Source organism: Myxocyprinus asiaticus, chromosome 41, assembly GCF_019703515.2.
Source record: "Myxocyprinus asiaticus isolate MX2 ecotype Aquarium Trade chromosome 41, UBuf_Myxa_2, whole genome shotgun sequence".
Classification (NCBI taxonomy): Eukaryota; Metazoa; Chordata; class Actinopteri; order Cypriniformes; family Catostomidae; genus Myxocyprinus; species Myxocyprinus asiaticus.
Genome location: NC_059384.1, coordinates 821786 through 847897, shown reverse-complemented (window position 1 = coordinate 847897; position 26112 = coordinate 821786). Strand labels below are relative to the sequence as shown.

The 26112-nt window shown below is 37.5% G+C and overlaps 1 protein-coding gene across 10 annotated transcripts in view; it reads right to left on the bottom strand.

The window, feature by feature from the left end:
• The window catches only part of LOC127431906 (receptor-type tyrosine-protein phosphatase mu-like), a 359297-nt gene extending 333564 nt beyond the window's left edge, over window positions 1-25733 (bottom strand). For 6 of the 10 annotated variants that reach the window (XM_051682544.1, XM_051682546.1, XM_051682551.1 and 3 more), the window contains exon 1: window positions 25511-25732. In XM_051682544.1, the coding sequence (XP_051538504.1) occupies window positions 25511-25592 (82 nt within the window). In that variant the 5' untranslated portion in view covers window positions 25593-25732. Of the gene's footprint in view, window positions 1-25510 lie in introns of all 10 variants that reach the window. The other 4 variants (XM_051682542.1, XM_051682543.1, XM_051682548.1 and 1 more) reach the window with 1 other exon arrangement.
• Between the last annotated feature and the right edge of the window lie 379 nt (window positions 25734-26112).

The window sequence follows — 26112 nt, the reverse complement described above, 5'->3', positions numbered from 1 at the left end:
CTACATTGAAATCTCATTGGTCCAAAATCTGGCATCGTGTCTTTTCATCTAAAGACGATTAGTATTAGTAAAATGGTGTTTCTTCAACTTCAGGCAATTTTAATGTCTCTTTACCAGGTTTTCATTATTTATTTTTGTTACTTTTCAATGGCTTTTATATACAGATTTGACAGTTTTAGCCATTGTCCCAGACCCAGACTTTTAATGTTTAACAATGAAAATTAACGATAAAAATACCATCTACTAGGGATGCACAGATGGGAAAAGTTTTGGCCGATATCAATACCGATATTTTGCCACTTACCTTATCAATCATGCAGCATTAATGGATGTCATACAGATGTCTCAGAAGTCAAAGTCTGCTGGTTTCAAAAGGTTTTGGATGGTTTCTCTTATCATGTAGCTAATAGGTAAGTGCTGCTTTCACAACTGTCATGTTTGTTTCCTTTACTTTCTAGAAGTTTACAGTGATAAAAGTGCCTGAAGGAAAACCCATAAATTATTTTGAATTCATTCATTGGATGGAACAGAACAAAACTAGTTCTCACACCTACACTGGGAATCTTCATTGGGGCAGCTCCTCTGCCTGTGGGGGCAGGTCTCACATTCTCAGGGCAGTGTGGGGTCGTTGATGGGGGAATGAGCGCAATGCTTAAGTCTTAACCTGGTGAGCCGCAGAGGTGAAAAGGAATTATCCCGTGAGAAAGAGGTCGGTGAGTTCTGAATGTCTGTCATGTCGAGGCATCCAGGTCAATTGAGGAGCTCTAAATCTTTTATTGCTCTTTGAGTTCATCTCTGTGTGCAGGAGTACATGTGTGTTATGGGTTTGTTTGTATGCACACAGCTTTGTTCCCTTCCATACAGACCTGTCCCGCTGTTTGCTATTACTGCACCTCCAGTGACTAAACAGAGGCTCTGGAACAGCCCGACGCTGGACTCAATTAGCTGCGAGAGACCTCCCTATTCAGTTCCACTGAGTAAACCCTCTGCAGGGGCCTGAGGACAGTTCATGCTTGAAAACAACACTTTAAGAATCTGACAACAAACCAAACTGCTGCAATTTAATCCATCTCCCTGTGTGAGAGGAGTCAGAGGTAAACATATGCCCTCATCATTTGCACTGTTGAGTCTTCAGATTGGACTCTCGCTGTGGATATTTCCAGACATCGAACTGCCATGGATTTCAAAACGACAACTCTAAATTCACAGCAGGGATTGATGTAACTTTTTAGCTAGATTACACACACAAACAGTTAAAGCTGCCATGACCTTTAAATCAACATGAAATCAAAAATGTCTGGTTTTATTGTGAATGATTCATCAATGCATGTTTTTTGTCTTTGTAATCTTTCATCAAAACGTAATTACAGGGCCTGGCTATTTGATAATGTTATTTATGCCTTGTTTTCCCAAACTCTCACATTCAGGTTTAGCTCCATTTTGGTACAAAACTCCCACTTTTCACAATCAACTCAATTACCAATGCACTGTAAAAAAAAAAAAAACCAACTTCAATTTTGTCAGATAAATTCAATTTTCAAGGTTGAATAAACTGTCTAAATGTAGGAAAAGTTGAGATTACTTAAGTCAATTTTTGTGTTATTTAAATCAATTAAAAATTTTGAACAGTGAGCACATACAATTTGGGTATTGATACAGATTTCCCAATTCTATTCGATTCTGATTCATATGGGTACATTTCTGTTACAATGTCCATTTTGCTTACATATCAAATAAATTCTCTCTCAGCTTATGCTATTAATCATAAATAAACCTTTTAGGCAACCCTTCTAGGTACAATTCAAAAATATCAATTTTACAAATTATATTTTATCATTAGTTTTATCAAATTGGTCATTTTAGCTTTTGAAAAATTATCAAATTCAATCCATTCCATCAATAAATGTCTTTAATAAATTTACTTGCATAATTTGTACTATTTAGTAGTATTTACATTGATATGTAGAACACGTGTTAAATCGGTACTGTCTCTTTAAGACTAGAGGCATCATCCAGTAAGCGTATATAATCAGAGAAGACGTGTGGTTGTATTTGTGTGATGTTTTGCTGTAAAAAAAAAGTGTTGTTTAAAGTCATCATCAGGATGTTTAGTGTTCGTTTTGATGAAGTGTCTTCTATTATTAAGTTGACTTCTAAAAGTGCTGAGTAATTTTTAACTACACCACTTTTTAAGTTGGATCAATTAATTTGGTACCTTGGTGGGGCTGATGATTTTATATAGACATGTAGATGTGCTAGATAAAGAATATATTTTTCTGCCAAGAATATTGAAAATTATGGTCAGCTGTAGCCTACTTAAAAATGCACGTTTATTGAACTTGGAACTACTTTTAAAAATCATTAATATTTTTACGTTTGCAGAACTTATTGTATTGCGTTAATGGAACTTACAATCAAACTTGAACTGTTAAGTTGATACAATAACTTGCCTAAAGTTGAGTAAACTCAAAAATGCTTTGCAGCTGGTTATCTACACAACTTTTTATTTTTTTACAGTGATAAAAAATAAGACCTGCCCAACAAATGCCATTTCATGTTGACTTTAAGTTTAGCTACATCATGAAGCTTGCTAAACACAAAAAAGGGAGTGGGAGTCAAACTCATACTTGGATGAGATTGTATTGAATATTGAGCGAAAGCCAATGACCCACATATTTATTTCAAGGCAAGTCTTACAAAATATCCAGCCTATCGAGATGGAAACAAATAAGCCATGGAGGGACGCAATCAGCAGAACAAGACACTCTGTATCACTACGTAGAGAGGAAAAACATAATAGCTAAACCCAAGAGAAGAGTGTCTCGTTCAACAAAGACAACCATGACTGTCCTGTTTAAAGGAGAACTGTATTAAAGGTATAATTCTCTCATCATTTACTCACCCTTATGCCATCTCAAACTTTCTTCTATATGGAACACAACAAAGATTTTTTATATCAGATATGATTTAGCGCACACCACGACCAGGTATAGCAACTACATGTCCATTCATCCCCAACAAAAGTTACAATTCCAAACCTCCTTCACAAACTCACGCACAGGAGAGTTTATTCATGAAAAAAAACAATATGAACGTAAAGGCTTGCACCCGTTTATGCACTCTATCTAGAAGTCGAGCTCCGTTGTGCATTCGCTTCATTGCAGATTTAAGTTAAAGGTTTTCATAGCATGCAGATATGATTTTAGTAATGAGATTTCATAGTATGAGTTTCATTTTGTGTCATTTGAGTCATCACTGAGTCTGTGTCATGTATTTGGCACCATCTTCTGGTGGCCATATGTAACATTGTGCTTCGTGTGGATTATCTAATGATCTATGCACCCGATTACATTGTGTGTGGGCTCGTTTGCAAGATAATCGGTTCCATAGTAATGGTAATGGAAAACGTGGAATATAAGCAACCCCAACATGATTGTAAAAGATATATACACTGCCTGGCCAAAAAAAAGTCGCCGATTAGATTTAAATAAGCAGATACTTAAGAGCATATGATTGGATCATTATTGCAGTGAATAATATGTTTCAGCTGGCAACATTCTTTTAACCCTAACTGATGCAGTGTGTAGCTTCTCATTTCTTAAACAACTTCAATTTGCTAGGGAGCATAAAGATTTGACTGTGGAGCAATGGAAGGTCATGTGGTCTGATGAGTCCAGATTTACCCTATTCCAAAGTTATGGGTGCATCAGGGTGAGAAGGGAAGCACATGAAGCGATGCACCCGTCATGCATAGTTCCCACTGTACAAGCCTCTGAAGGCAGTGTTATGATCTGGGGTTGCTTCAGTTGTCAGGTCTAGGCTCAGCAACGTTATGCAGCAATAAAATGAAGTTAGTTGATTACCTGAATGTACTGAATGACCAGGTTATCCCATCAATGGATTTTTTTCTTCCCTGACGGCACGGGTATACTCCAGGATGACAATGCCAAGATTCATCAGGCTCGAAATGTGAAAGAGTGGTCCTGACCTTAACCCCATTGAAAGTCTTTGGGATGTGCTGGAGAAGACTTTACGGAGTGGTTCGACTCTCCCGTCATCAATAAAAGATCTCAGTCAAAGATTAATGGAACTCTGGATGGAAATAAATGTTGTGACATTGCATAAGGTTGTTGAAACAATGTCACGACGAATGCATGCCGTAATCAAAGCTAAAGGCGGTCCAACAAAATATTAGATTATGCAATTTTTTTTCTTTTGGCCAGGCAGCGTACTTAGCTGTTACTCGCTATATTTTTGTCTGTGAGTAAATCAAATATGGTGCTTCTATGAATAAGGTCTATGACATGAGGGTGAGTAGATAAATGACGGCTATCCTTTTAACAGCTGATGCCTATTTATGAGGAAACGCAGGACAGAGAATGTACAGCAGCAAATGCATTAGTGCTTAGCTCTGAGGCAGCTTTCGGATCGGTTCCCTGTTAATGCAGAAACCCTCTGGACAGGCCTGCGGCACTGCACCTCCATCTGCCAGTGTGTCTCGCATCTTATCTGCCTGCCTGTCCAAATGACCCTCCACCACTCCTCCTGTTCCTCATATCTCTCTTTCCATTGGCCTTATCTTCCAGATGTTCCTCCAGCATCTCGTCTGCCTGTCTGTCTCTTGTCAGAGAACTAGAAATCTTTTTCACCTGACAGAAACTCAAGCACAACTCTTACAAACCCAAGTTTAGAGCTTGCTGTTGTGCTGGTGCCATCTCTGTCACTGCTTTTCATCTTCAACTCATCCTGAACAGATGAACAAACAAACGCTCACAGTTGCCTGGGCTTTGTGAGACACACTTGACTTTTTCTCCTCATCTCTGGGATGTAGGGTATTAGGAGGAGAAGTTTGGGTAAGAAGTTGGAAGCATGGCTCTCGGGATCAGTCGAGTAGCACCACACAGAATGATTTTCCTTTCTTCAATGATCTAAACAGGGATTTGCTTAATTTGGCATCTATTGGATTTCCCCAGTGAAGATTTGCCTTGTTTATCATTGTGGAGGGGCTTTTTTCATGCTGTTGGCTTCTCGACGAAGCTTTGAGCATTTCAGTACTGCAACAGTGGTGCTGCCCACTTCGTTACAGAGGCGGTGGCGGTCATCAATTGAAAGGATCTGCTAGACTAACCCTGCACTCTATTGGGAGGAGCAAGGAAACTTTTTGTGTCTGTGCTGTGCAAATCCAACAAACCCCATGTCAGAAAGCAAGAGCAAGATAGAGACCCAAGAGCAGAGGAACAGTCCAAAGGATTTATTTACAGTAAATAATAAGTTCAGCAGAAACGTGAGGAATCCTCCGTGAAGTGCGTGCCTGCAGGTGAGTGGCAGATCCATGAGGAATCTTCTGCTGAAGAGTAGGGTGTGCCGCTCACACACTCCCGACATGCGGGCAGAGAAGAAGAATCCTCTGTTGAAGATTCATGAGCGCAGAGAACAAGAGTACAGCAAACTTGAAAGCAACCACACTCCGACATGCAAGCAAAGACGGTCATCCAAACAGATACACGAGACAGGACCAACTAGGCAGAGAGAGTGAGGTTTGTTACTTGGTACTCAAACTAACATCAATACACATCAACACTAAACACTACAACATTCAACAATACAGCAACGACAATGACACAACAAAGGCTTTAAATGGACAGGGAATCAGCGAGGAGACAGGTTCCCATGGAAACACTGATCACGCACGCCGGCAGCGTGAGAGACATGAGGGAGAGAAAGAACAAACAACAGAACATGGAGCCTGAGTGTCCGGATCCCGACACAGACCGAAACCGAACCAGATAGGAAGTCAGGATCCAGCCACCATGCTACGGACACAAACAAGACCGACCGAAGAGCGCACAGCGGTAACTCACACCTGGACCCGTGCGCTCACACAAAGAACGTACACGAAAAACAAGACAAACAGGGAATGAAGATGTCATGCTCCCGTCATACAAAAACCACAACCTGACAGAGTGACAGGACCGCGACATCCCACATATAATCCGAGATGACTAACATAGGAGCGATTCTCTGTTCCAAAGCTCCAAGATTCACCACCACATGCAACAACACGCAGCATGGTAAAACATGTGAATAGAATCGTCTGATAATACTGCAAAAAAAAAAGGAAAGTTGTTTCAGAGGGTAACCTTTTTTCTTTGGAATAATATGCATTGATGTATCACACACAATAAGACAAAGAATGTGTATTAAGAAAGTAAAGAGTCAATTTTGGATTTCATATTGACTCATATTTGCCCCTATTTTGACTATTTCACACCTGAACACTATGCCCCTATCTAACTTTGTTGATAACCACTGAATAGAGTCTGGTATCAAAGCATATCTATAAAGATATCGACTTAAAGGACAGCCCGCTCTGGTTCTCCTCTGAGGGCCCTCCTCCTGGTAACATGTTTAGCCCCTAAAAAGCTCAGCTGCTCTAATTTTCAAGAGTCTTCTTAACCTCACTTAACTTTGCCCACACCACAAGAGATTCCCCTTTGGTTCCTTGAAAATGTCCCTCCTCGTCTGCTCACATATAAATGGATGACATACATACAGGGTTTCATCCATCAAGAGCAGATGAAATATGAGGTGTTAAAGAGCGGAGCATGTCCTGGGGTGCTTCATAAATCCATATATCCTTCCTGCACGGAGAACAGCAGCAATGACCCAAAAACAGGCACATGGAATAAGTGCCACAAAAATAAGAATACTGAATACTGGCATCAAAACTGAACAAAAATGTACCAATAAAATTCTGTTCTGTTGAGACAAGCAGCTTCAACCAGTTTACAATTAGTATATAATCCATATATTAATTTGAATGTTTAAGGCTGTGATGAAGGTAAAGCACGACAGCCTTTTCTCTACTATTCATAAAGCATTTCTCTTGACAAACATAAAATAGGTATCGTTTGAAAGCTTAGAAGCTCTACTCATGTAGGCATTATGACCAAAACTGAACATGTGCTTTGAAATTTGCACACAAATCAGAAGTAATTTATTAATAATTTTACACTGTACATATTATTGTAATCGGTAAAAAGTTTAAGCTCATCAAATAGCCATGCGTCATATGTTGTTGGAAAGCTCTCAAAGTGTAAAATACAACCAGCCTACTTGTTTTACTCACAGATAAAAATATATTGAGTAATAGCTAAATATATGTCTTTTAAAATTATGTTTCATTTGAACAGGTGTTGCTTATATGCCACATTTTCACTTATAACTTTACGATATATAAACAGAATATAACATATCACATACCATTATTTAGAAGAGGTGATTATCTTTCAAACGAGCCCACACACAAGGTAATCATATGCATAGATTATTAGATAATCCACACGAAGCACAATGTGCACACAGCATCTGGCTATCTGGCATCTTGCAATTACGTTATCTTTCCTGGATCAGATGACGTCAACGGAAATTATGTAGCATCATGGAATGCTAAACCAATTGGATTGGGTTCAGACTGTTGCAAAAATCATCCATATTTGGGCAGAGAGACATGATTGATGATTGGAGTTGCATATGGCCACCAGGAGATGGCACCAAGTACATGACACAGACTCAATGATGACTCAAATGACACAGAATGAAACTCATTCTGTGAAATCTCATTACTAAAATCATGTCTGCATGCTATGCAAACCTTTAGTCATTGTTGTGTTTGCATGTGTAATTAGTTCTTATGTGCAATTATTATGTTTTATTTGTTTGGAGACATTTTTGGACACTATGATAAATTATATTTGTAATGTTATAACTTTTGATTGCTTTGTCATATCAACACAAAGATTTTCTCAGATACAGCTGACATGATTGGGAACAAAACAAAAGCAGTTTTTTGGAGCCAACTTCTTTACTCCTAGAGATATAAGTCAAATAAGAAAAATAATGGGGGAAAAAAAGTAAATTTTTGGTTTAAGACTTTGTGATTTTCCAGCAGTTTCTTAGGCTGAGAGTCTCAGAGTGTATTACAATCTCTATCATTAAAAAATCTGATTTTTTTTTAAAAAAATTTTTTAAATGATACCAAACACTTGACCCTCTTTGTTTGTTTGTTTGTTTGTTTTTTTGGTCGAGTTATAAGACTTTAATTTGGGGTATGCCACTAAAACAGGAAATCTTTAAAAACACTTTCAATGCTTAAAGGATTAAAGGAATATTCCGGGTTCAATACAAGTTAAGCTCAATCGACAGCATTTGTGGCATAATGTTGATTACCACAAAAATTAATTTCGACTCGTCCCTCTTTTTCTTTAAACAAAAATAAAAGCAAAAATCTGTGTTACAGTGAGACACTTACAATGGAAGTGAATGGAGCCAATCCATAAACGTTAAAATACTTTCAAACGTATAGCCACAAGACCTAAACAATATGCGTGTTAACAAGATTTTAGTGTGATAAAAATCACATACTAACCATTTCTGTAAAAAGTTATATCCAAAGTTATATCTCACTGTAACCTTGATTTTTGCTTCTTTTCTTTTTTTCTTTTTTTTTTCTTTTTTTGTCCGTTCAAAGAAAAGGAGGGACATGTCAAAATAATTTTTTGTGGTAATCAACATTATACCACAAATGATGTCGATTGAGCTCAACTTGTATTGAACCCGGAATACTCCTTAATGCCTCTGGTGCTCCAAACTTTTATTTTATTTCCTACAGTCCGATTCCTCCTCCTGGACAAGCTCAAGTTAAAAACCGTATAATGCCCAATTAAATATTTACACACATTTGCCTTTAAGCTATTATTGGATCTTTTTTTAATATAGAATTCCCTTTACCTCGGTCTCAAAAGCCCCTAGAGTCACTTCTGTGAGCAACTTCTCTATTCCACCCAATTCAAGGTTTAAAACAACGTCCCGCTCTGAGCATTACTCCAAACATTGCTCCAATAAGAAATACTAATGCTGCAGTTTCATTCCGGTTCAATATTAATTTTACAAATTACATACATATTTTGCATTATGTTTATTAATGATCTTACTCCCTTTGGTGCATACCTTTCCGGCGCTCTGCTCCACAGTGAATGCTTGCATCAGCAGCATCTGCTTCACTGTTCCCCTAATACAACAGCCTGCAGATGTTACAGAGATGTTTAAGATTTTATAGTTCTGTTCCAAAAACCTAGACAGCATTTCATGACATTATAGGTGTGCTCCAGACACAAAAGGTAGGCAGCAAAATTATGCTTCTCTGTATCAATCTGTATCAGTAACCAGCCCTACTGCTTGTGTATGCCCGGTATGGAATCACAGGTTTAAACTACTTAAATCTATTTAATCTAACATTTATATGTGCTATATTGCTATTTGTGTAGTATGGGGAGTTGCTTATCTGGAGAGGTCACTTATGAGGTTCCATTTCAGTAATAATGCTTCCTTAGAAGGCAGCTGCCTATGTAGACAGCAAGGCAGCTCACTAGTTTTTTGCACTGAGCAAATGTGTTCCTGAGTACCATCATCATCTACTAGCCCTAGCTTGTGAGCAGTGCTGCTTTCAGATGGCTGTTTAGAGTCCTTGATAGGCAAATGAGTGATTGCGGCTATAACAAGCCACTCAAAATAACATAGAATTACACTCAGTTAAGGAGACCAAGTAATATTTAATATATTGAGTTAATAAGCATATGGAGTGATGGAGTAAACTGTGTGAGAAGTATATCCAGCTGATATGAACTCATATTAAAATATAAAATGCACCATAACTACAAACCATACCAACATTCCTTTCCTTGTGTGTTGTGACATTGCCTTTCACTGAGACGTTATTCATGCAGCAGCACGAGACTCTAAACATGTGGTCTTCAACCATTTTCAGGCCAAGGACCCCTTGGTGGGTAGAGAGACGGAGCCGGGACCCATTACATATTGTATAAAATTGAGTGTTGCGTTTTATGCCTATAAAAACGTGTATGGTAGGCTACCATATTATTTTATGTACATGCTTCATGATGTTTACATCGCAAAGCCATTGAAATAGTCATTAAATGCTGCCCTGCTGAAAAGACCAGCTAAAACCTGCATAAGCTGGTTGGCTGGTTTTAGCTGGTTGCCCAGCCTGGTCTTAGCTGGTCATGCTGATTTTAGAGGGGCTTTGAACACTTTTTCTAGCTAGTAAGGCTCGTCTTAGCTGGCCTTAGCTTGTCTTAGCCGGTCATGCTGATATTAGCTGTCTCCCAGCCTGACCAGCTAAAAAGTGTTCAAAACCCCTCTGAAACCAGCTAACTGACAAGACTGGCCTAACCAGTGTAGGGTGTACAATCCCATGACACTTTATTACATTTTAAATAATAAGGAAGCAGATCATGTAAATAACTACAAACTCCGAAACGGTCATTTCTCTGTGCGGTCAGAGTCTCTTCTATGAGTTGTGCGAAGTGTCCCGATCTAAGGGGAGCGATTGAAACTGCACACGGCTGATGCACACTCTGTCACGGGACGCTCATCCCTCGAGCGCACACGCTTAATGCAGCTAGATTATAACGTGATGACCCGCGACTTATTGAAACATAATGTGTGTGTCACTGTGCATTTCTTATCATGAAGAAAACTGGCAATACGCAGCTTTATTAATAAGAGAGAGTTTGTTTGAGTTAAAGATGGATTGAAGTGAACAGAAATGTGAGAGAGTCTTCGCCTCATTATACACGGCAACAAAATACATTTTTGATTTTTGTTTTGGCTTGTTTTCCAATATAAATATCTAAAACTCCTTAAAACAACGTACATTTACTTTAGCAGCTATACTGCAGAAGAAAAAATTGTTATCTGAGAATGCTGAATATAATATTAAAAATACAAATATTTAAAAAAAGATGCATTGACCTGAGAAACAGCATATAAGATATTTAGACTTGCTTTTAGAGAATAGATCTTGAATGTAAGTATATTTAGTCTTTACTGCACTCACAGAAGTATAAAGTGAAAAAATACACTTATATACAAAATACACTAATATTTAAGATATATTCTCTTAAAGCAAGACTAAATATATCTTATATGTTGCTTCTCAAGTAAATGTATCTTGTTTTAAGGATTTTTAGACAATTTTAAATGGAAAACAACACAAATACACTTGATAACAATAGGATTTATTGCAGTGAATTTCTTTACTGAATTAAACTTAATAAAAAGTATTAATAGTATTAATTCAGTGAATGTCATTTAGAGGTATTTTTAAAAGGTGATTTTGTCCTCTATTGTAAATAAGCACGTTTAATACAACCTTTTAAGTCGGGGCACAAGCTGAATAATTGGTTAAGGGCTAATGATTAATCATTGCAATAATCGCCAAATAGTCGAATAATCGTTCTAATAATCATTAGATTCATCGATTATCAAAATAATCGTTAGTTGCAGCCCTATTGGACATGTTTTGAGGATTGTAGATAATTATGTTTATTTTAAAGCAGATATAGAGTCTAGTCAGAACCTGAAGAGTCCATTCTACCGAACCAGTGTACTTACTGCAGAGACAGGAGAGGTCCTAACAGCAGGATGCTAATGCATTGCAAGGTTCAGAGATGATACAGTCATGCTGCTGTTATTGTTTGGATAAAATTTTGCGAGAGATGACTGGGTAGTTGTCTCAATTTAGCTTTATAATTGTTAGTTTACATACTGTACATAATCTCCGTATCTTAATACTAGCCTAAACCTAGATGAAATCTTTTGGTGATGACATAACGATTGATCCTGTTGATAGATTGAATTTATTAATCTTGTGTGGGAAATGGGGATGCATTAGCGGCCACACAATAAACTGTGCCGTACAAAAAACAAACAAAAAACACATATAATCCACATGCATTGATTTGGACAAACATTATAAACATTTTACACAAAAGTGCAATGTTCCCTATAAAGCCACCTTAAAACAATATGTATTGAAAAACACCATACAAATCAATTTAATTGATACTAAATTAATGTCCACATTATTTTCAAAAATCTCTTTTTTGATTGAAAATCAGGTTTATTCCACCAAATGTTGATTTCTGAACTTTTCCTAAGTTAAAACATTAGTATTGTGTTGTTTAAAAATGAATATGAACTTGTTTTCTTTCCATTATTTGAGGTCTGAAAACTCTGCATCTTTTGTGTTATTTTGACCAGTTGTAATTTTCTGCAAATAAATGCTCTAAATGACAATATTTTTATTTGGAATTTGGGAGAAATTTTGTCAGTACTTTATAGAATAAAACTAAAATGTTCATTTTACTCAAACACATACCTATAAATAGTAAATCCAGAGGAACTGACAATTTTGCAGTGCTGTATATCATGTATCGCCATTCAGCCTAAAAATACAGTGATATGATTTTTTTGTCCATATCGCCCAGCCCTAGCAGGAACTGGTGAGCCCAGTGACATCTGGGCCATCAACGTCCACTATGTAATTCAAAGACCTAACTACTTTAAAGCAAATTATAGGACTGTGAAAAATTTGTGAGTCTCTCTAATTTGTAAGTCACTTTGGCAACTATAAAAGCATCTGTTAAATGACTAAATGTAAATGTAATACTCACCCCAAGGAAACTTGTACAACCCTGATGAAACCATATTAGGAGGTTTTGTAAGAACGACTAGCTTTGTTACAATTGTGATCAGTTTGGTGTTTTGTCCTTTGAGTTTTGAAAATGTACCACTTGCATGTGAAATTAGTAACAAAGTGATTAAAAAAATAAAACTGTAATTTTGAACGTCATAATACATCTTTTTAATGTACTTGTCTCATCTTATAATTACGGTCTTCCAGTGTATAATTCATCCATTAAGCATCAAAGCAATCATTACTCACAGTTCAGGAATAACACCATTAATTTTTATGTAATAATGTAATATTAAAACAGGTGAAGCATTCACAACGTCCGACGATGAATAGAAATGAACATACTCAAAAAGTTTCTAATGAATTTTCAGCACATGTACAAACACATGTTGGCACAATGATGCTATCACTCATAATTCATGGAGCTCCGTTTCTGGACATCTAACGTTGCCGAGCCATAACATTGGATAAGTACTCTCCACTGTTGACTTCTTGCCAATAAAGGGGAAAAAAAGCATACAAACAAATTTTTCGGAGGCTTTTCTAAACATATGTTCCGAAGCCAATCCTTCTGTAGGCAGCCGATGGACGGAGAAGCATCGGGGTAAAGGAGCACTGTGCTTTCACGAGTGGTTTCTGATCATAACATTAAGTTTAAGCCAAAACTTTAGTTTCGATCGACTATTGGGAACGCCATTAACTGCACACATAGTCCAAAAAGTTTTCAAAGAAATCTTACAGTGTTTAAAAAGCAAGAATATGGGGAGCCTGGGTAGCTCAGCGAGTATTGATGCTGACTACCACCCCTGGAGTCACGAGTTCGAATCCAGGGTGTGCTGAGTGAATCCAGCCAGGTCTCCTAAGCAACCAAATTGGCCCGGCTGCTAGGGAGGGTAGAGTCACATGGGGTAACCTCCTCATGGTCGTGATTAGTGGTTCTCGCTCTCAATGGGGCATGTGGTAAGTTGTGCATTGATCACGGAGAGTAGCATGAGCCTCCACATGCTGTGAGTCCCCACGGTGTCATGCACAACGAGCCATGTGATAAGATGCGCGGATTGACGGTCTCAGAAGCAGAGGCAACTGAGATTTGTCCTCCACCACCCAGATTGAGGTGAGTACCTGCGCCACCACGAGGACCTACTAAGTAGTGGGAATTGGGGATTCCAAATTGGGAGAATTTTTCATCATTATATATGAAAATAATTAACAGGTAAGCCAAATCTACGAGAGAAAACAAATGCGCTGAAAAGTTGTGCGTATTTCACGACGTGCAGTCGTGCATTAGCCATTGATCTAATATGACAGCTGTTTGGTAAAGAACATTAACCAATAACAGTTATGATGTAAAAAAAAAAAAAAAAGTAGCCATAGAATAGGAAAAATAGGCCTGTGATGCAGCCCATAATAAACCTAATGTATTCTAAACATGACATGCACACAGAATAAAAGATAGTTTAACCTGTTAAGCAGTCGGCACTTTGTTGAAAAGAATTCATTTTCTAGGCTACTTACTCAAAATCATACATTTTTTGATGAGCAAAATTAACATCGACATGGTCCAGTGAAAGACAAGACTTGACTCACCTGAGGCGGCTATCCTGCGCTTGATAAAGCCTGCACTGCGGAAAAATAACGTAAAAGTATGCACAGATGTCAAGAAGACTCGAATGTGAAAAAATCCATAGGGACTTTCAAACGTTTGGAAATCCGTTCCCGCACCACCACCAAAGTGATTTCATAACTACTTTGCTTGTCTTGTGAGACGACATTTTTCTGCGTGCATGGTGAGTGAGAGAGGGAAGAAGCATGCGCAGCCTGAGGTCATTTGAAACTTTGTATCTGCTCCAGATATCCTCTTTTTAAAATAATATTTGTATTGTTAATTCTATTAAAATATGTATCTATTAAAATATGTAACATTAATATGACAGTAATTTAAGCGCAGCCTCTGTAAAAATATAAAGCCAAACGTAAATGTGTAAAAATGATGATCAGTTTAATGGGGGGGAAATGTTAACCGACTAGTAATTCCAGTGTCGACTAGCAGCATCAGAACTGTTTAGTCGACTAGTCTCACACATCCCTAGATTTGACATGCAGTTGCAAGGGACTTTAACAAGTCGATAAGATTAAAATAGATACTCCTCTCTCTCACTATAGCTCGCGTATGAGTGAGTGGTTATTAGAAATGCCAATGGTAGATCAAACAATAATTTGCAGACCCCCTGTTGAAGACACTTGCTCTAAACAACATGTGTCATTATTAAAAAGGAAAAGGCCTCCATTTTGGCTCAAACAGTTTGTTCAGCTCTGGCATTTCCTGTTCTTGTGACCAGTACTCTGAAAGGGCAAGTTGAATGTCAGCACACAATGACTGGAATAAATCTCACAGACTGGGCTCCTCAAGTACAGCAGTTATATGAAGTGTAATATTACAGTGTTAAGTGTCAAAATAATATGAATAAAAAAAGAGAAAAAAATAAAGGGCACATTTTCAGGTTTAGCTTGGATTCAGTGGCTGAGAGAAACATTTGCTATCATGTACTATAAAATGCACAGTCATTTCAAGCTGACAAAACTTTCACAGCAATTGTATTGTGTACTTTAAATTAATTTGTATTGAAAGCTTCATATTAATTCTTGCTGACACAGGAACAAAAACAGTGAAACAGAAGGATAAACATAAACTAGCGCTAATGGAGGACAGCAGAACTAAACATAAAACTTTAATTATTCCAAAGCTGAACCTGGCATCATCTTCAATTAAAAAGACTAAGAAAGATCCTTTCAGAAACCTCTCTTATGCTGGCGTCGCAATAAATACCAGCCGAGTGTGCAAAAAAAACTGGGCGAGAAATAATTAGAGTGTCATTAAAAAAACAATTTGGCTCTACATGGTCCTTGCGTACAGCTCAAATATTTACGCCTCCTCTATTTAGCGCAGACGTAAATAAATCTCTGGGATTAACGCCGGGCATTGATGCTTGGCAACAATTAAAAATGTCACCAAATGCAGGAGAGAAACACATGGCGAGTGAGTTCACTAGAGCTTCTCATATGGCCGTGAACGAACCGTGAGGAGGAAACTTCTGCTCTCCCGTGTGGCTTTCATCTCCCGCCTTGGGCAGCCGTACAATGCGGAAGTAGGCCAATTTCCTGTCAAAAATCTCTGTGTTGTGTGTGTCAAGAACCTGATCATAATTAGGTCAGGAAAACATTGAAAAATGCTGCAGGAGTTAAACTAGGCCCGGCAAATTGTTAATGACTCATAAGAGGGCCATTAAACTAAATAATGGACATACCTGCTATGAGCACGACAACACAACCGAGAGCATCAAAAAAGCCTTTGAAATTGGGACATTGGCCCTTTGTGGATTAATTAGCTCTGTTTTTGAGCGCACTTGGCCTAACACGGTCACCTATAAAGGAGCTTAACTTAGCTAAACAGCAGCCTTCATATTATTTCTGCTTAATCACCTAGTGTTTGTTTATTTACGGTCGTTTATTAAGCATGATGATATTGTACGTGCTGCTGGCAGAGCACCTGTCCACCTTGTGTGCCCCAGCAGGTCTCTGTTGATGGAAGCAGCTGATTCATTAGCTTTTATGCATGTTTGTAGCCCACTGGAGGACGAGACAGCTTTTATTAGTACAGTGCTGTTAACTCGGCAAATAAGAACAATCCAGCACACATTGCTAATACAAACATGCAGCGGCTGCAGGTGAACATGCTATATTGTGCATGTTTTGGAGCATATACTTATACAACCTTGTCTCATAAAATCACATTACTATACCTACATTTTTGGGCACTGATTTTTACCTTTTTTACGTTTTGCAGACTAGACTAGAGGAGCTACAACAACAATGACTTTTAATCACTAATATCACACAAATCACGAGTAAAACAGCAGATTATCAGTTCATAAACATGTATTTTTTCGCTCTGTTCTTCACACAATGCTATCTTATGACATCTAGCAGCCATATCGCCCTGTAGCTCAAGACTGGTTCCCACTGAAGCTAAGCAGGGTTGAGCCTGGCCAGTATCTGGATGGGAGACCTCTTGGGAAAACTAAGGTTGCTGCTGGAAGAGGTATTAGGGAGTCCAGCAGGGGGTGTTTACCCTGCAGTCTGTGTGGGTCCTAATGCCCCAGCATAGTGACAGGGACACTATACTGTAAAACAGCACCATCCTTTGGATGAGATGTTAAACTGAGGTCCTGACTCGCTGTGGTCATTAAAAATCCCAGGACACTTCTTGTAAAGAGTAGAGGTGTATCCCCAGTGTCCTTGCCAAATTCCCCCCATTGGTCCTTATTAATCATGGCCTCCTAATAATCCCCAGCCATTAATTGGCTCTATAACTCTACTCTCTCCTCTCCATCAACAGCTGGTGTGTGGTGAGTGCACTATGGCTGCTGTTGCATCATCCAGGTGGATGCTGCACACTGGAGGTGGTTGAGGAGATTCCCCTGTTCACTGTATAAAGCACTATATAAATGTAACATTCATTCATCCATCTAAACACTTACTGTAGTGCATGACTCATTTTAACGTTTGCATTGCATAACCAACTACATTTACAAGCTTGTTCGAGTGACCAAATTGTGCGGTAGCTCGACTGAAAGTGTTGCACTTGTGATGTAAAGGAGCGGGATACGAGTCATGAAGAGCACGTGAGTCCACACGTGTGCTCAAAGTGTCATAGAAGTGCCACAAAATGACATAGTTGTGTTTTTCATCTCACATTTGCTTTTTACAACACTTTCAGTTAGGTTTAGCTTTAGGGTTTAGCGTAGGATGGTCAGTTTTGTTGATTTAAATCTCAATAGAGCATTAACCTTAAACTAATCTAAGATTGTAAGAGCATTTAACTCGCTTTGAGTGCCACACAGTGGACATTTCACCTCAGAACTGTCACGATACATGTAATGAACCATGTAATATAATTTTGTAAAAATATCGCCAGAGTCACAAAATTGTTATTTCAATGATATCAGGTTGAACTAAAATAATGGCAAATGCGTCCAAAAATACAAATATGCAAGAATTTGAATGGTCAAATCACCAATGGTGAAAATTTTCATCAGGTTTTATAGGGCTGTCACGATTATGAAATTTGGCTGATGATTAATTGTCAAACAAATAATTGCGATTATGACGATTAATTGTCTCCTTTAGGGCTTTAACGATTAATTGTCATATAAATTGTCATTTCTTAAGGTGTTTTTTTTTTTTATTCACTTTAATTTAAAATATATTTTACATATTTAACTTCAAATACAGTATATAAAACAAATAATAAAATAGGGATTTATGATTTCCTTTTAAAGCTTTAAAAACGTATATCATCATATATCAAATATACAAATATTTCTTAATACTTAAAATATATAAGTACTTAATTTACTAAATTAATTTTGGTCAATTTTACATTTACATTGTAGTTGTTGAAACTCATATTTTTCAATAAAAAATACAATAATAAAAATATATTAAAATAATTATATAATATTATACTATGCAATAGTAAAATATTTCTCTCCTAATTTCTTCACTTTCACACATTATTTTAATTCTCTTAAATTCCACCCACGAGCCCTTATTTCTTATGAACCAAAACCTTTGAGATTTTGTTTCATCATTTAATTACGCTACAGAAATAAATTGTGCGTCTCCTTCTCCGTCACTGTGTAATTAACTGTTTACATGCACACCAATACACTGATAACAACTAAAAATCATCAACGCAAGAAAACCATGGTTACGTGTGATTTGAAATCTTCAGGTTATTCTCTGCTTTTGATGTCAAAACACAAACATTCATGCACGCAACACTCAAAAGCCGGTTAGAATGCCACACTCTAAAAAATGCTAGGTTATTTTTAACCCAAATTGGGTTGTTTTTAGCCCCGTCACTGTTTAAATATGGGACAGAACACACGTTGGGCTAAACTAACCCAGCAAGTTGGGTTGTTCATTTTAACCCTGCAAATGGGTTATTTATTCAACGCTAATGCTGGCTCATATTTACAGGAATGCTGGGGTAATTTGATCTCATAAGTGGGTTAATATTTTCAGATTGTTTTATCCTTAAAAATATTGTAAAATAAACCACACCATAAACAAATGTGTAAACATGGTAGCTACTTTATTTTTGGATGAATATAAATATGTGCAATAAGTACATATAAACTATTTTACAAAAACAGCGTGTAGAACAATAAAGTAACATTTATAAATAATGTTAAATACACTAGGCAATAAAAACATTAAACACCAGTTGTATTATTAAAAGGATAGTTAACCAAAAAATAAAAAATCCCAGATGTGTATGCTTTTCTTCAGCTTCTAAAATTATTTGTTTTTGTTCAGAAAATCTCAGCTCTGGGGGCCTGTGTAGCTCAGCGAGTATGGACGCTGACTATCACCCCTGGAGTCGTGAGTTTGAATCCAGGGCATGCTGAGTGACTCCAGCCAGGTCTCCTAAGCAACCAAATTAGCCCGGTTGCTAGGGAGGGTAGAGTCACATGGGGTAACCTCCTTGTGGTCGTGATTAGTGGTTCTCGCTCTCAATGGGGCGTGTGGTAAGTTGTGTGTGGATCGTGGAGAGTAGCATGAGTCTCCACATGCTGTGAGTCTCCGCGGTGTCGTGCACAACAAGTCACATGATAAGATGCACGGATTGATGGTCTCAGAAGCGGAGGCAACTGAGTCTTGTCCTCCACCACCCGGATTCAGGTGAGTAACCGCACCACCACGAGGACCTACTAAGTAGTGGGAATTGGGCATTCCAAATTGGGAGAAAAGGGGATAAAAAAATTTTTTAAAAGAAAGAAAAAGAATATCTCTGTTTAGACAATTCAATACAAGTGAATAGCGGCCAGAATTTGAAGCTCCAAAAAGTACATAAGGGCAGCATTAAAGTAATCCATAAGACTCCAGTGGTTTAATCCATGTCTTCAGAAGTGATATGATAGATTTGGAAACAGATCAATATTTAATGCTTTCTTTTCTCTGAATCTCCACTTTCACATCTGAAAGAAAAACTAAATAGGTGCCATGTGTGACTTTTAGATGTGAAAGTTAAGATTTATAGTAAAAAAAAAAAAAGAAAAAAAAAAGAAATAAAAAGGACTTAAATATTGATGCGTTTCTCTTTTTCTCACTTTCAAAGTAATTTAACCAATGGAACCATATGGATTTTATGGATACTTTTATGCTGCATTTATGTGCTGTTTGGAGCTTCTGGTCACCATTCACTTGGACCAACAGAGCTGAGATATTCTTCTAAAAATCTTCATGTGCGTTCTGAAAGAAAGTCATACACATCTGGGATGGCATTTAGGGTGAGTAAATGATTTTTTTGGGTGAACTATCCCTTTAAATGTTACTTATAATTCTAGTGTCTATTACTAGAAAACTATTTATGTAAGGAATTAATACAATTCATAAATTAATTAAATTAAAATAAGAATTCAAAATGTATCTATGCGCAGGCCTGTTTTGCTGAGAGTATGATGTAGGGGAATCCACCATAACCCAATAAAATGACCCAACAGGCCCAACCCAGCGTTTGGGTTGAAAAAAATAACCCAGCATTTTTTTGAGTGCAGTAAATATGTTTATATGGAATACAAAATTGGTGTAAAAGAAAAAAAATCTACCGGTGTCAATTGGTTTAATCTTAAACTGTTTACGTCCTTACACCAATAAAGAAAAACCATTTAAAGCATTAAACTGGATCCTAAATGTTTTATTTTAGAAGCCAGTGCTTCCATAGTGGCCTATTTTTTTTTAGTCTGGATCCCTAATGAGTGTGTGTGAGAGCGTGTGTGTGTGAGAGTGTGTGTGTGAGAGTGTGTGTGTGTGAGAGTGTGTGCGTGTGTGAGAGAGTGTGTGCGTGTGTGAGAGAGTGTGTGCGTGTGTGAGAGAGTGTGTGAGAGAGTGTGTGCGTGTGTGAGAGAGTGTGTGTGTGTGAGAGTGTGTGCGTGTGTGAGAGAGTGTGTGCGTGTGTGAGAGAGTGTGTGCGTGTGTGAGAGAGTGTGTGAGAGAGTGTGTGCGTGTGTGAGAGAGTGTGTGTATTGCTGGAACAGAGGCATAGGAAGTCACACACACCTTGACAGAAAAGTTTGCAGAGCTCAGCCACAACAAATACTCAGAGGCTGAGCTGGAATTCTGCACAAGGGTGCAAAAAATGCTTTTGGCAGACGCTAGTAAACTATCGGGACCATGTGGCTCATGCAACCTTTCACGAATGTGACTGCAGCGAGCTGCTCCACAATCACACACAAACACAATCGCTTGACAACAACCTCATATTCAACACTAATTCAAACATGGATGTTCGTTTTGTTCTTATAACTGGCCTCCAATTAAAACGGAGATCTAGTTTCAGACTCCCATGAGTCTTGGAAAAGGCTCCACGAATATTACTATGGACTAATTAAAGAAAACGAACACAGCTGTACCCATTGGTACTGAAAAATAGGGTTGCCACGGTGTACGGTGTTACCGGTTTTACTTGGTACAAGGGACAACACAGGTGTGAAACTTTATACTGGTGGAAACATTATGAGTGGAACTTCCAATATCAACACAACAGCCTAACGAATAGAATACCCTTAAAGAATAGTTGCCTAATGAAGAGTTTGTGACTCATGATAAATGAACCTAAATAACACACTGAAAGCCAGATGTTCTTTACCAACGTTTCAAATTACACAGGCAGCAAAGTAGAAGACGTTTAATCACAGGTAGTCAATATAATGTGCATGGTGAGTAACTGGAAGACGTCTCGGATTCGGAATGACACAAGAAACGCTGTTAAACACACAGACACTTTATTATATTATTAAGAACAGATGACAGAAAAGCCGTCTATGCGCATGTATGACACGCTGTTTGTTCGGAGGCGTGCAGTCTCACGTATGTAAAGGGTTTTCACTCTTTCTTTGTTTCAGTCTTAAGAATAGTATCGTCTATGAGTGCTGTAAATGACCTCATGTTTTGAGTTCAGTTCACTTTATTTCCACAGAACAGTTCATTGTGAACGCAACTCTGCAGCCTATACATCTGTGATTAAATCATACACATTCACCTCGAACCATGAGTTATATCTCAGTGATTATTATCATCATTATAATTATTATATTTACATTTAGAATTGTTTTTAGATCTTAATGTGTATTAGTAATTTTCCACCTGTTGTGATAGACGGATGCTTGTAAATGGAAAGGTGGTTATATATGGGTTTTGTTTTTGTTTTTTACAGCTTTGTTATTTTAATTGCTTTTTCGTTTCGTTTGAAGTTGAATTTTAATTTAGAAAAGTCTTTGGTGTAAGTTTTTCGTTTTTTAGGGTTAGAGTTAGGGTAATTTAATTTTCAGTGCAAAATCACTAAAGTAAGAATATTCACCGATCCCTCAGCCGGGGGGCTGACAATGTAATTGGATTTTGTGATTTTTTTTTCTTTTTTTTTTTTAAATAAAAATATCGTGAACATATTTCTTGCATATTGCCCAGGCCTATGAGGGAACTAAACAAATTTATTCATACACAAAGTCATTACCCTTCTGAAGCAGCTAAACTGGGTCCTGGGATGAAAGGTAATAAAACATCAACATTAAACCTGCAACAACCCACAATAAGTGATGTATTTGCCCGGACAACGAAACACCTGACCGGTCGCCCATGATGGAGAGAATGCACAGATGAAGTCGGTTCGTTGCCAAAGAGATGTTGCCCTTCACAACTGTTGAAAAGACATCTTTCAAAAAGTTGAACAACACACATTTTAATTGCACTTGAAATTTGACATTTTTGTTAAAATAAATAAAAAATAAAGTTCAAAGTTTGAAATCAATCCGCCTTGCGTTTTTGTGTAGGCTATTGCTTAACGAAAATTACACCATAGTACCACTTAGCGTCAAAACCAACTAACACTGGTATGAACGTGAACACCGCACCAGTGTGAAAATTATGATACCGTGGCAAGTCTACTCAAGAAGATGAACAAGCTCAGAAAAGATGCAGCGGATGCCCTTTGTGACTAATGCATGCATGTCAACAACAAAATCAAACCAGAACAATGCAAATCAAACACAACGTTTGCCCCTGGAATAACAAACATCAGTGTTGAATCCACGGAAGAGGCTGTTTAAGGTTGTGTGGCTCAGGATATCCTCTGCGTCACCAGTCAAAATAATCTCCATAATGCTCATCCTACACTGAGGGCAAAGGTCAATCAACCTGAACAGAGTCCTGACAACTGAATCATTTGTTTCTCTCTTCCTCCAATGGGTGCGTATTAACTCGAGCAATGACACAAGTATGATTTCTAGGGCTGGACAAAAAAACATTAGATTTTTCTATTAAATTAAAAAAAAAATTAATAATTCTTTGGTCGATTCAATATCGATTCTCAAACGCTGTGGATCAATCTTTTACTTTATGCGCAACCCTCCACTGCAATGAGAGGAAATCACATGCATTTCCAACCAAATTTCGCACTATGTGGCTAATGTTTGTTTATTTGACAACTGGCTGTTAAATGTTTAGATTTCACTCACCAGTAATTGTGTAGTATTATTCCATGTAATGTGTGTCCAAAGACGAGATCCACGCGATCCATTTGTTATTGGCTGCAGTTGGGCGTTCTAATTTCTCCCATTCATTTTAATAGAAGTGGCCCGTCTCTAGTAAATAATCTCTGGTACAACTTCAATGTAAAAGCGCTTCACGTGTGCTATAAGTGCATGTCTTATTCATTATGCACTGTATGTGCAATTGGTGTGATTCGGTATTTTTTGAGTAAATGCAATTGCTAACGTGGACATGCCATCCATGGTTGCTGGACTACTGTGTGTAATGTTATTTCCTTCCTAATATATTAACAATTTCTTCGTGTGCAAATAAATTACTAAAAATTGATGACTAAACAGAAGAAGCTGCTATCTACCATATAAAATACAATATTTTTTTAGTTAACGTTTAGTGCGAAATTGAGTAAATATAGTGCTAAATAAGAGTTTATAATTTTTTTAGCAATTGTATGTTTATGTTATTTACTATATTAAATTGTGTGATGTATCGGCCACCCTGCTCTCTGGATATCGGCATCGGCCATTAAAAAACCCATATCGGTCGGCCACTACTTCTAACTAGGTTCATTACGAAAATATTAATTTAATTAATTAATATTCATCATTTTGGTCATGTTTTAGCTTTTAATAATAAACAAATCCATGTATTAAATCAATAAATATATTACATTGCATACGTTATATTTCGTTACATTTTTATTGTTTACTTGCATAATTTGTACTATTTAAGTATTTACATTGATTTGTTGAACACGTGCTAAAACTGGTACTGTGTCTTTAAGGGAATCTGGCATTTCTGTAAACTGTGCTTTTAATTGAGCACATGTTAACGAGAGACTTAAATGGATTTATCTCATCTGTGCTCTGACTGATTAGAATTAAATGTATATTTTTGTTGTTTTTAATCAACAACTGAATGTAAAGAACAGAAAGAGTATTAAACAAGACATTATTCAATAACAAATGGATTGTGTGGATCTCGTCTATGGACACACATTACATGGAACATTACTACACAACTACTGGTGAGTGAAATCTAAACATTTAACAGCCAGTTGCCAAATATACAAACTTTAGCCACAAATTGGGTTGGAAATGCGAGTGATTCCCACTCGTTGTAGTGGAGGGTTACGCACAGAGTAAAAGATCGATCCATTGCTTTTGAGAATCGATATAAAAATTACCAAAATAAAAAAATATAATTATAAATAAAAAAATAAAAAAGATTTTTACGATTTACACATTTAAATTTCATACATTTCCATCACACTGAATTGTGTAAAACCAAATTGAAACAATAAATCTTAATATATTTTATTTTATTTTGTTAAAGACTATTCAAGTCAACTTGATGGAAATTTGTTATGAAATTTAAATGCGTAAATCTTGTGTGTGAAATCTTCCATTTCTTTATTTCAAAATTCCCATATTTTTCCAGGTTTTCCATGACCGCAGGAATACTGATACTTGCAGAACTACTAATTATGTGCCACAATAACAGCATTTACGTTTCACATTTATTGGATTTTCCTGATTTGTGTGAGCTGGAGTTAATCTCACATCACATGTGCACTGCTGCCACCATCAGGACACAAATATACAAAATAAAAGAGCAACATCTGCAAAAAGTGAGTCAACTTGCCAAGATTAAAGGACAATATAACTGCATTATTTAAATACAAATATAGTTTTAAAAAATCATAAGCAGCAAAGCCCCGGACAAAGTTTTATTTATATATAATGATGTAAAGTGAGAAAATCTGTCTGATCTGATTCTGATCTGACACAATTTACCCTAAATCTTAAAACGACACACATTATTACATTAAACTCATTCATAAAAACAAATTATACAGCACAGTATGAGCTCATTTAAATGGAGCTGCAAAATCATTTCAAACAGTTTCATGCCGTTCATGGTTTTCATTAAATCTACAGATGTGAGTTTGAGTTTCAAGACATGCTCAGAAGTGTAAGAAATAAAAGTAAAAGGACAATAAACCCTAAAGAATATCACAGACGTCTGTAACTAAACCATGAGATTCAAACTAACTAAATAACGGAATTTTGGACAGTTTTGGCGGCAAACTTGGACTGAGGTAAAGTGAAGATTTGGCTGTTAGACTGTTTCCCGTCAAATATTTAACTATATTTGACCGTTTTCCATTTTAAAATGGTTATAGTGGTTAAAGCGTGTCATTAAAGCAACTTTGTCAAGTTTATTTGGTCAGTTGGAACCGCTGCAGTGCATGAGGAGAATCTCTTACGAAGTTCGCAAGACGAAGTTCGTACTCATCTCTGCGCATCTCTTCAGGGGCGAAAAACCCCCACACGGTCTTACCTTGAAACTGTTGAACTGCTCCATTTGAGATCGATAAAATAACGGGAGAAAGGAGAAGAACCGTTAAAAGTCTCCGATCCATTGCGGGAGTCTCGCGAACGCCACCCCGCGCTCCTCTCGTTCTCCGCGCCGAACCGAAATTATTCCCGTTTGTGTGAGCAGTGACGCGCCTGGATTCGTGCAGCCCCGTCAGTGTCTCTGGACTTGTTTAACTGTGTCTGTCAGTCTTTACCGACTTCAGGACCGCCGCCGGAGGGGCGTGACGTCACCAGGCGCGCGCGCGCACTCTCTTGTAGAGGCGCGTTCGTGTTTGGAGCTCCGCGAGCGCGTTCCGTCTCAGTGGAGAGAATTTAATGCGGTTTAATCAGAGAGAATTAAATGGAACCAGACGGAAATTGAACTGAAGCTCGTAAAACAGTTGCACTGCTGTAGTTCAGCAGACGTAGAGCGAGTAGATCGGACCGAATTGAAGTTGAGATCATTCAGAAATATATAGTTGTGTTTCTAAACCTAGAGATCTGTCTACCTAAACTGCATCTTTGTGCGCGTTCCGAGTCATTTTTGGGAATCATTTGCGCGCTGACTTGGAACGCGCACACAGA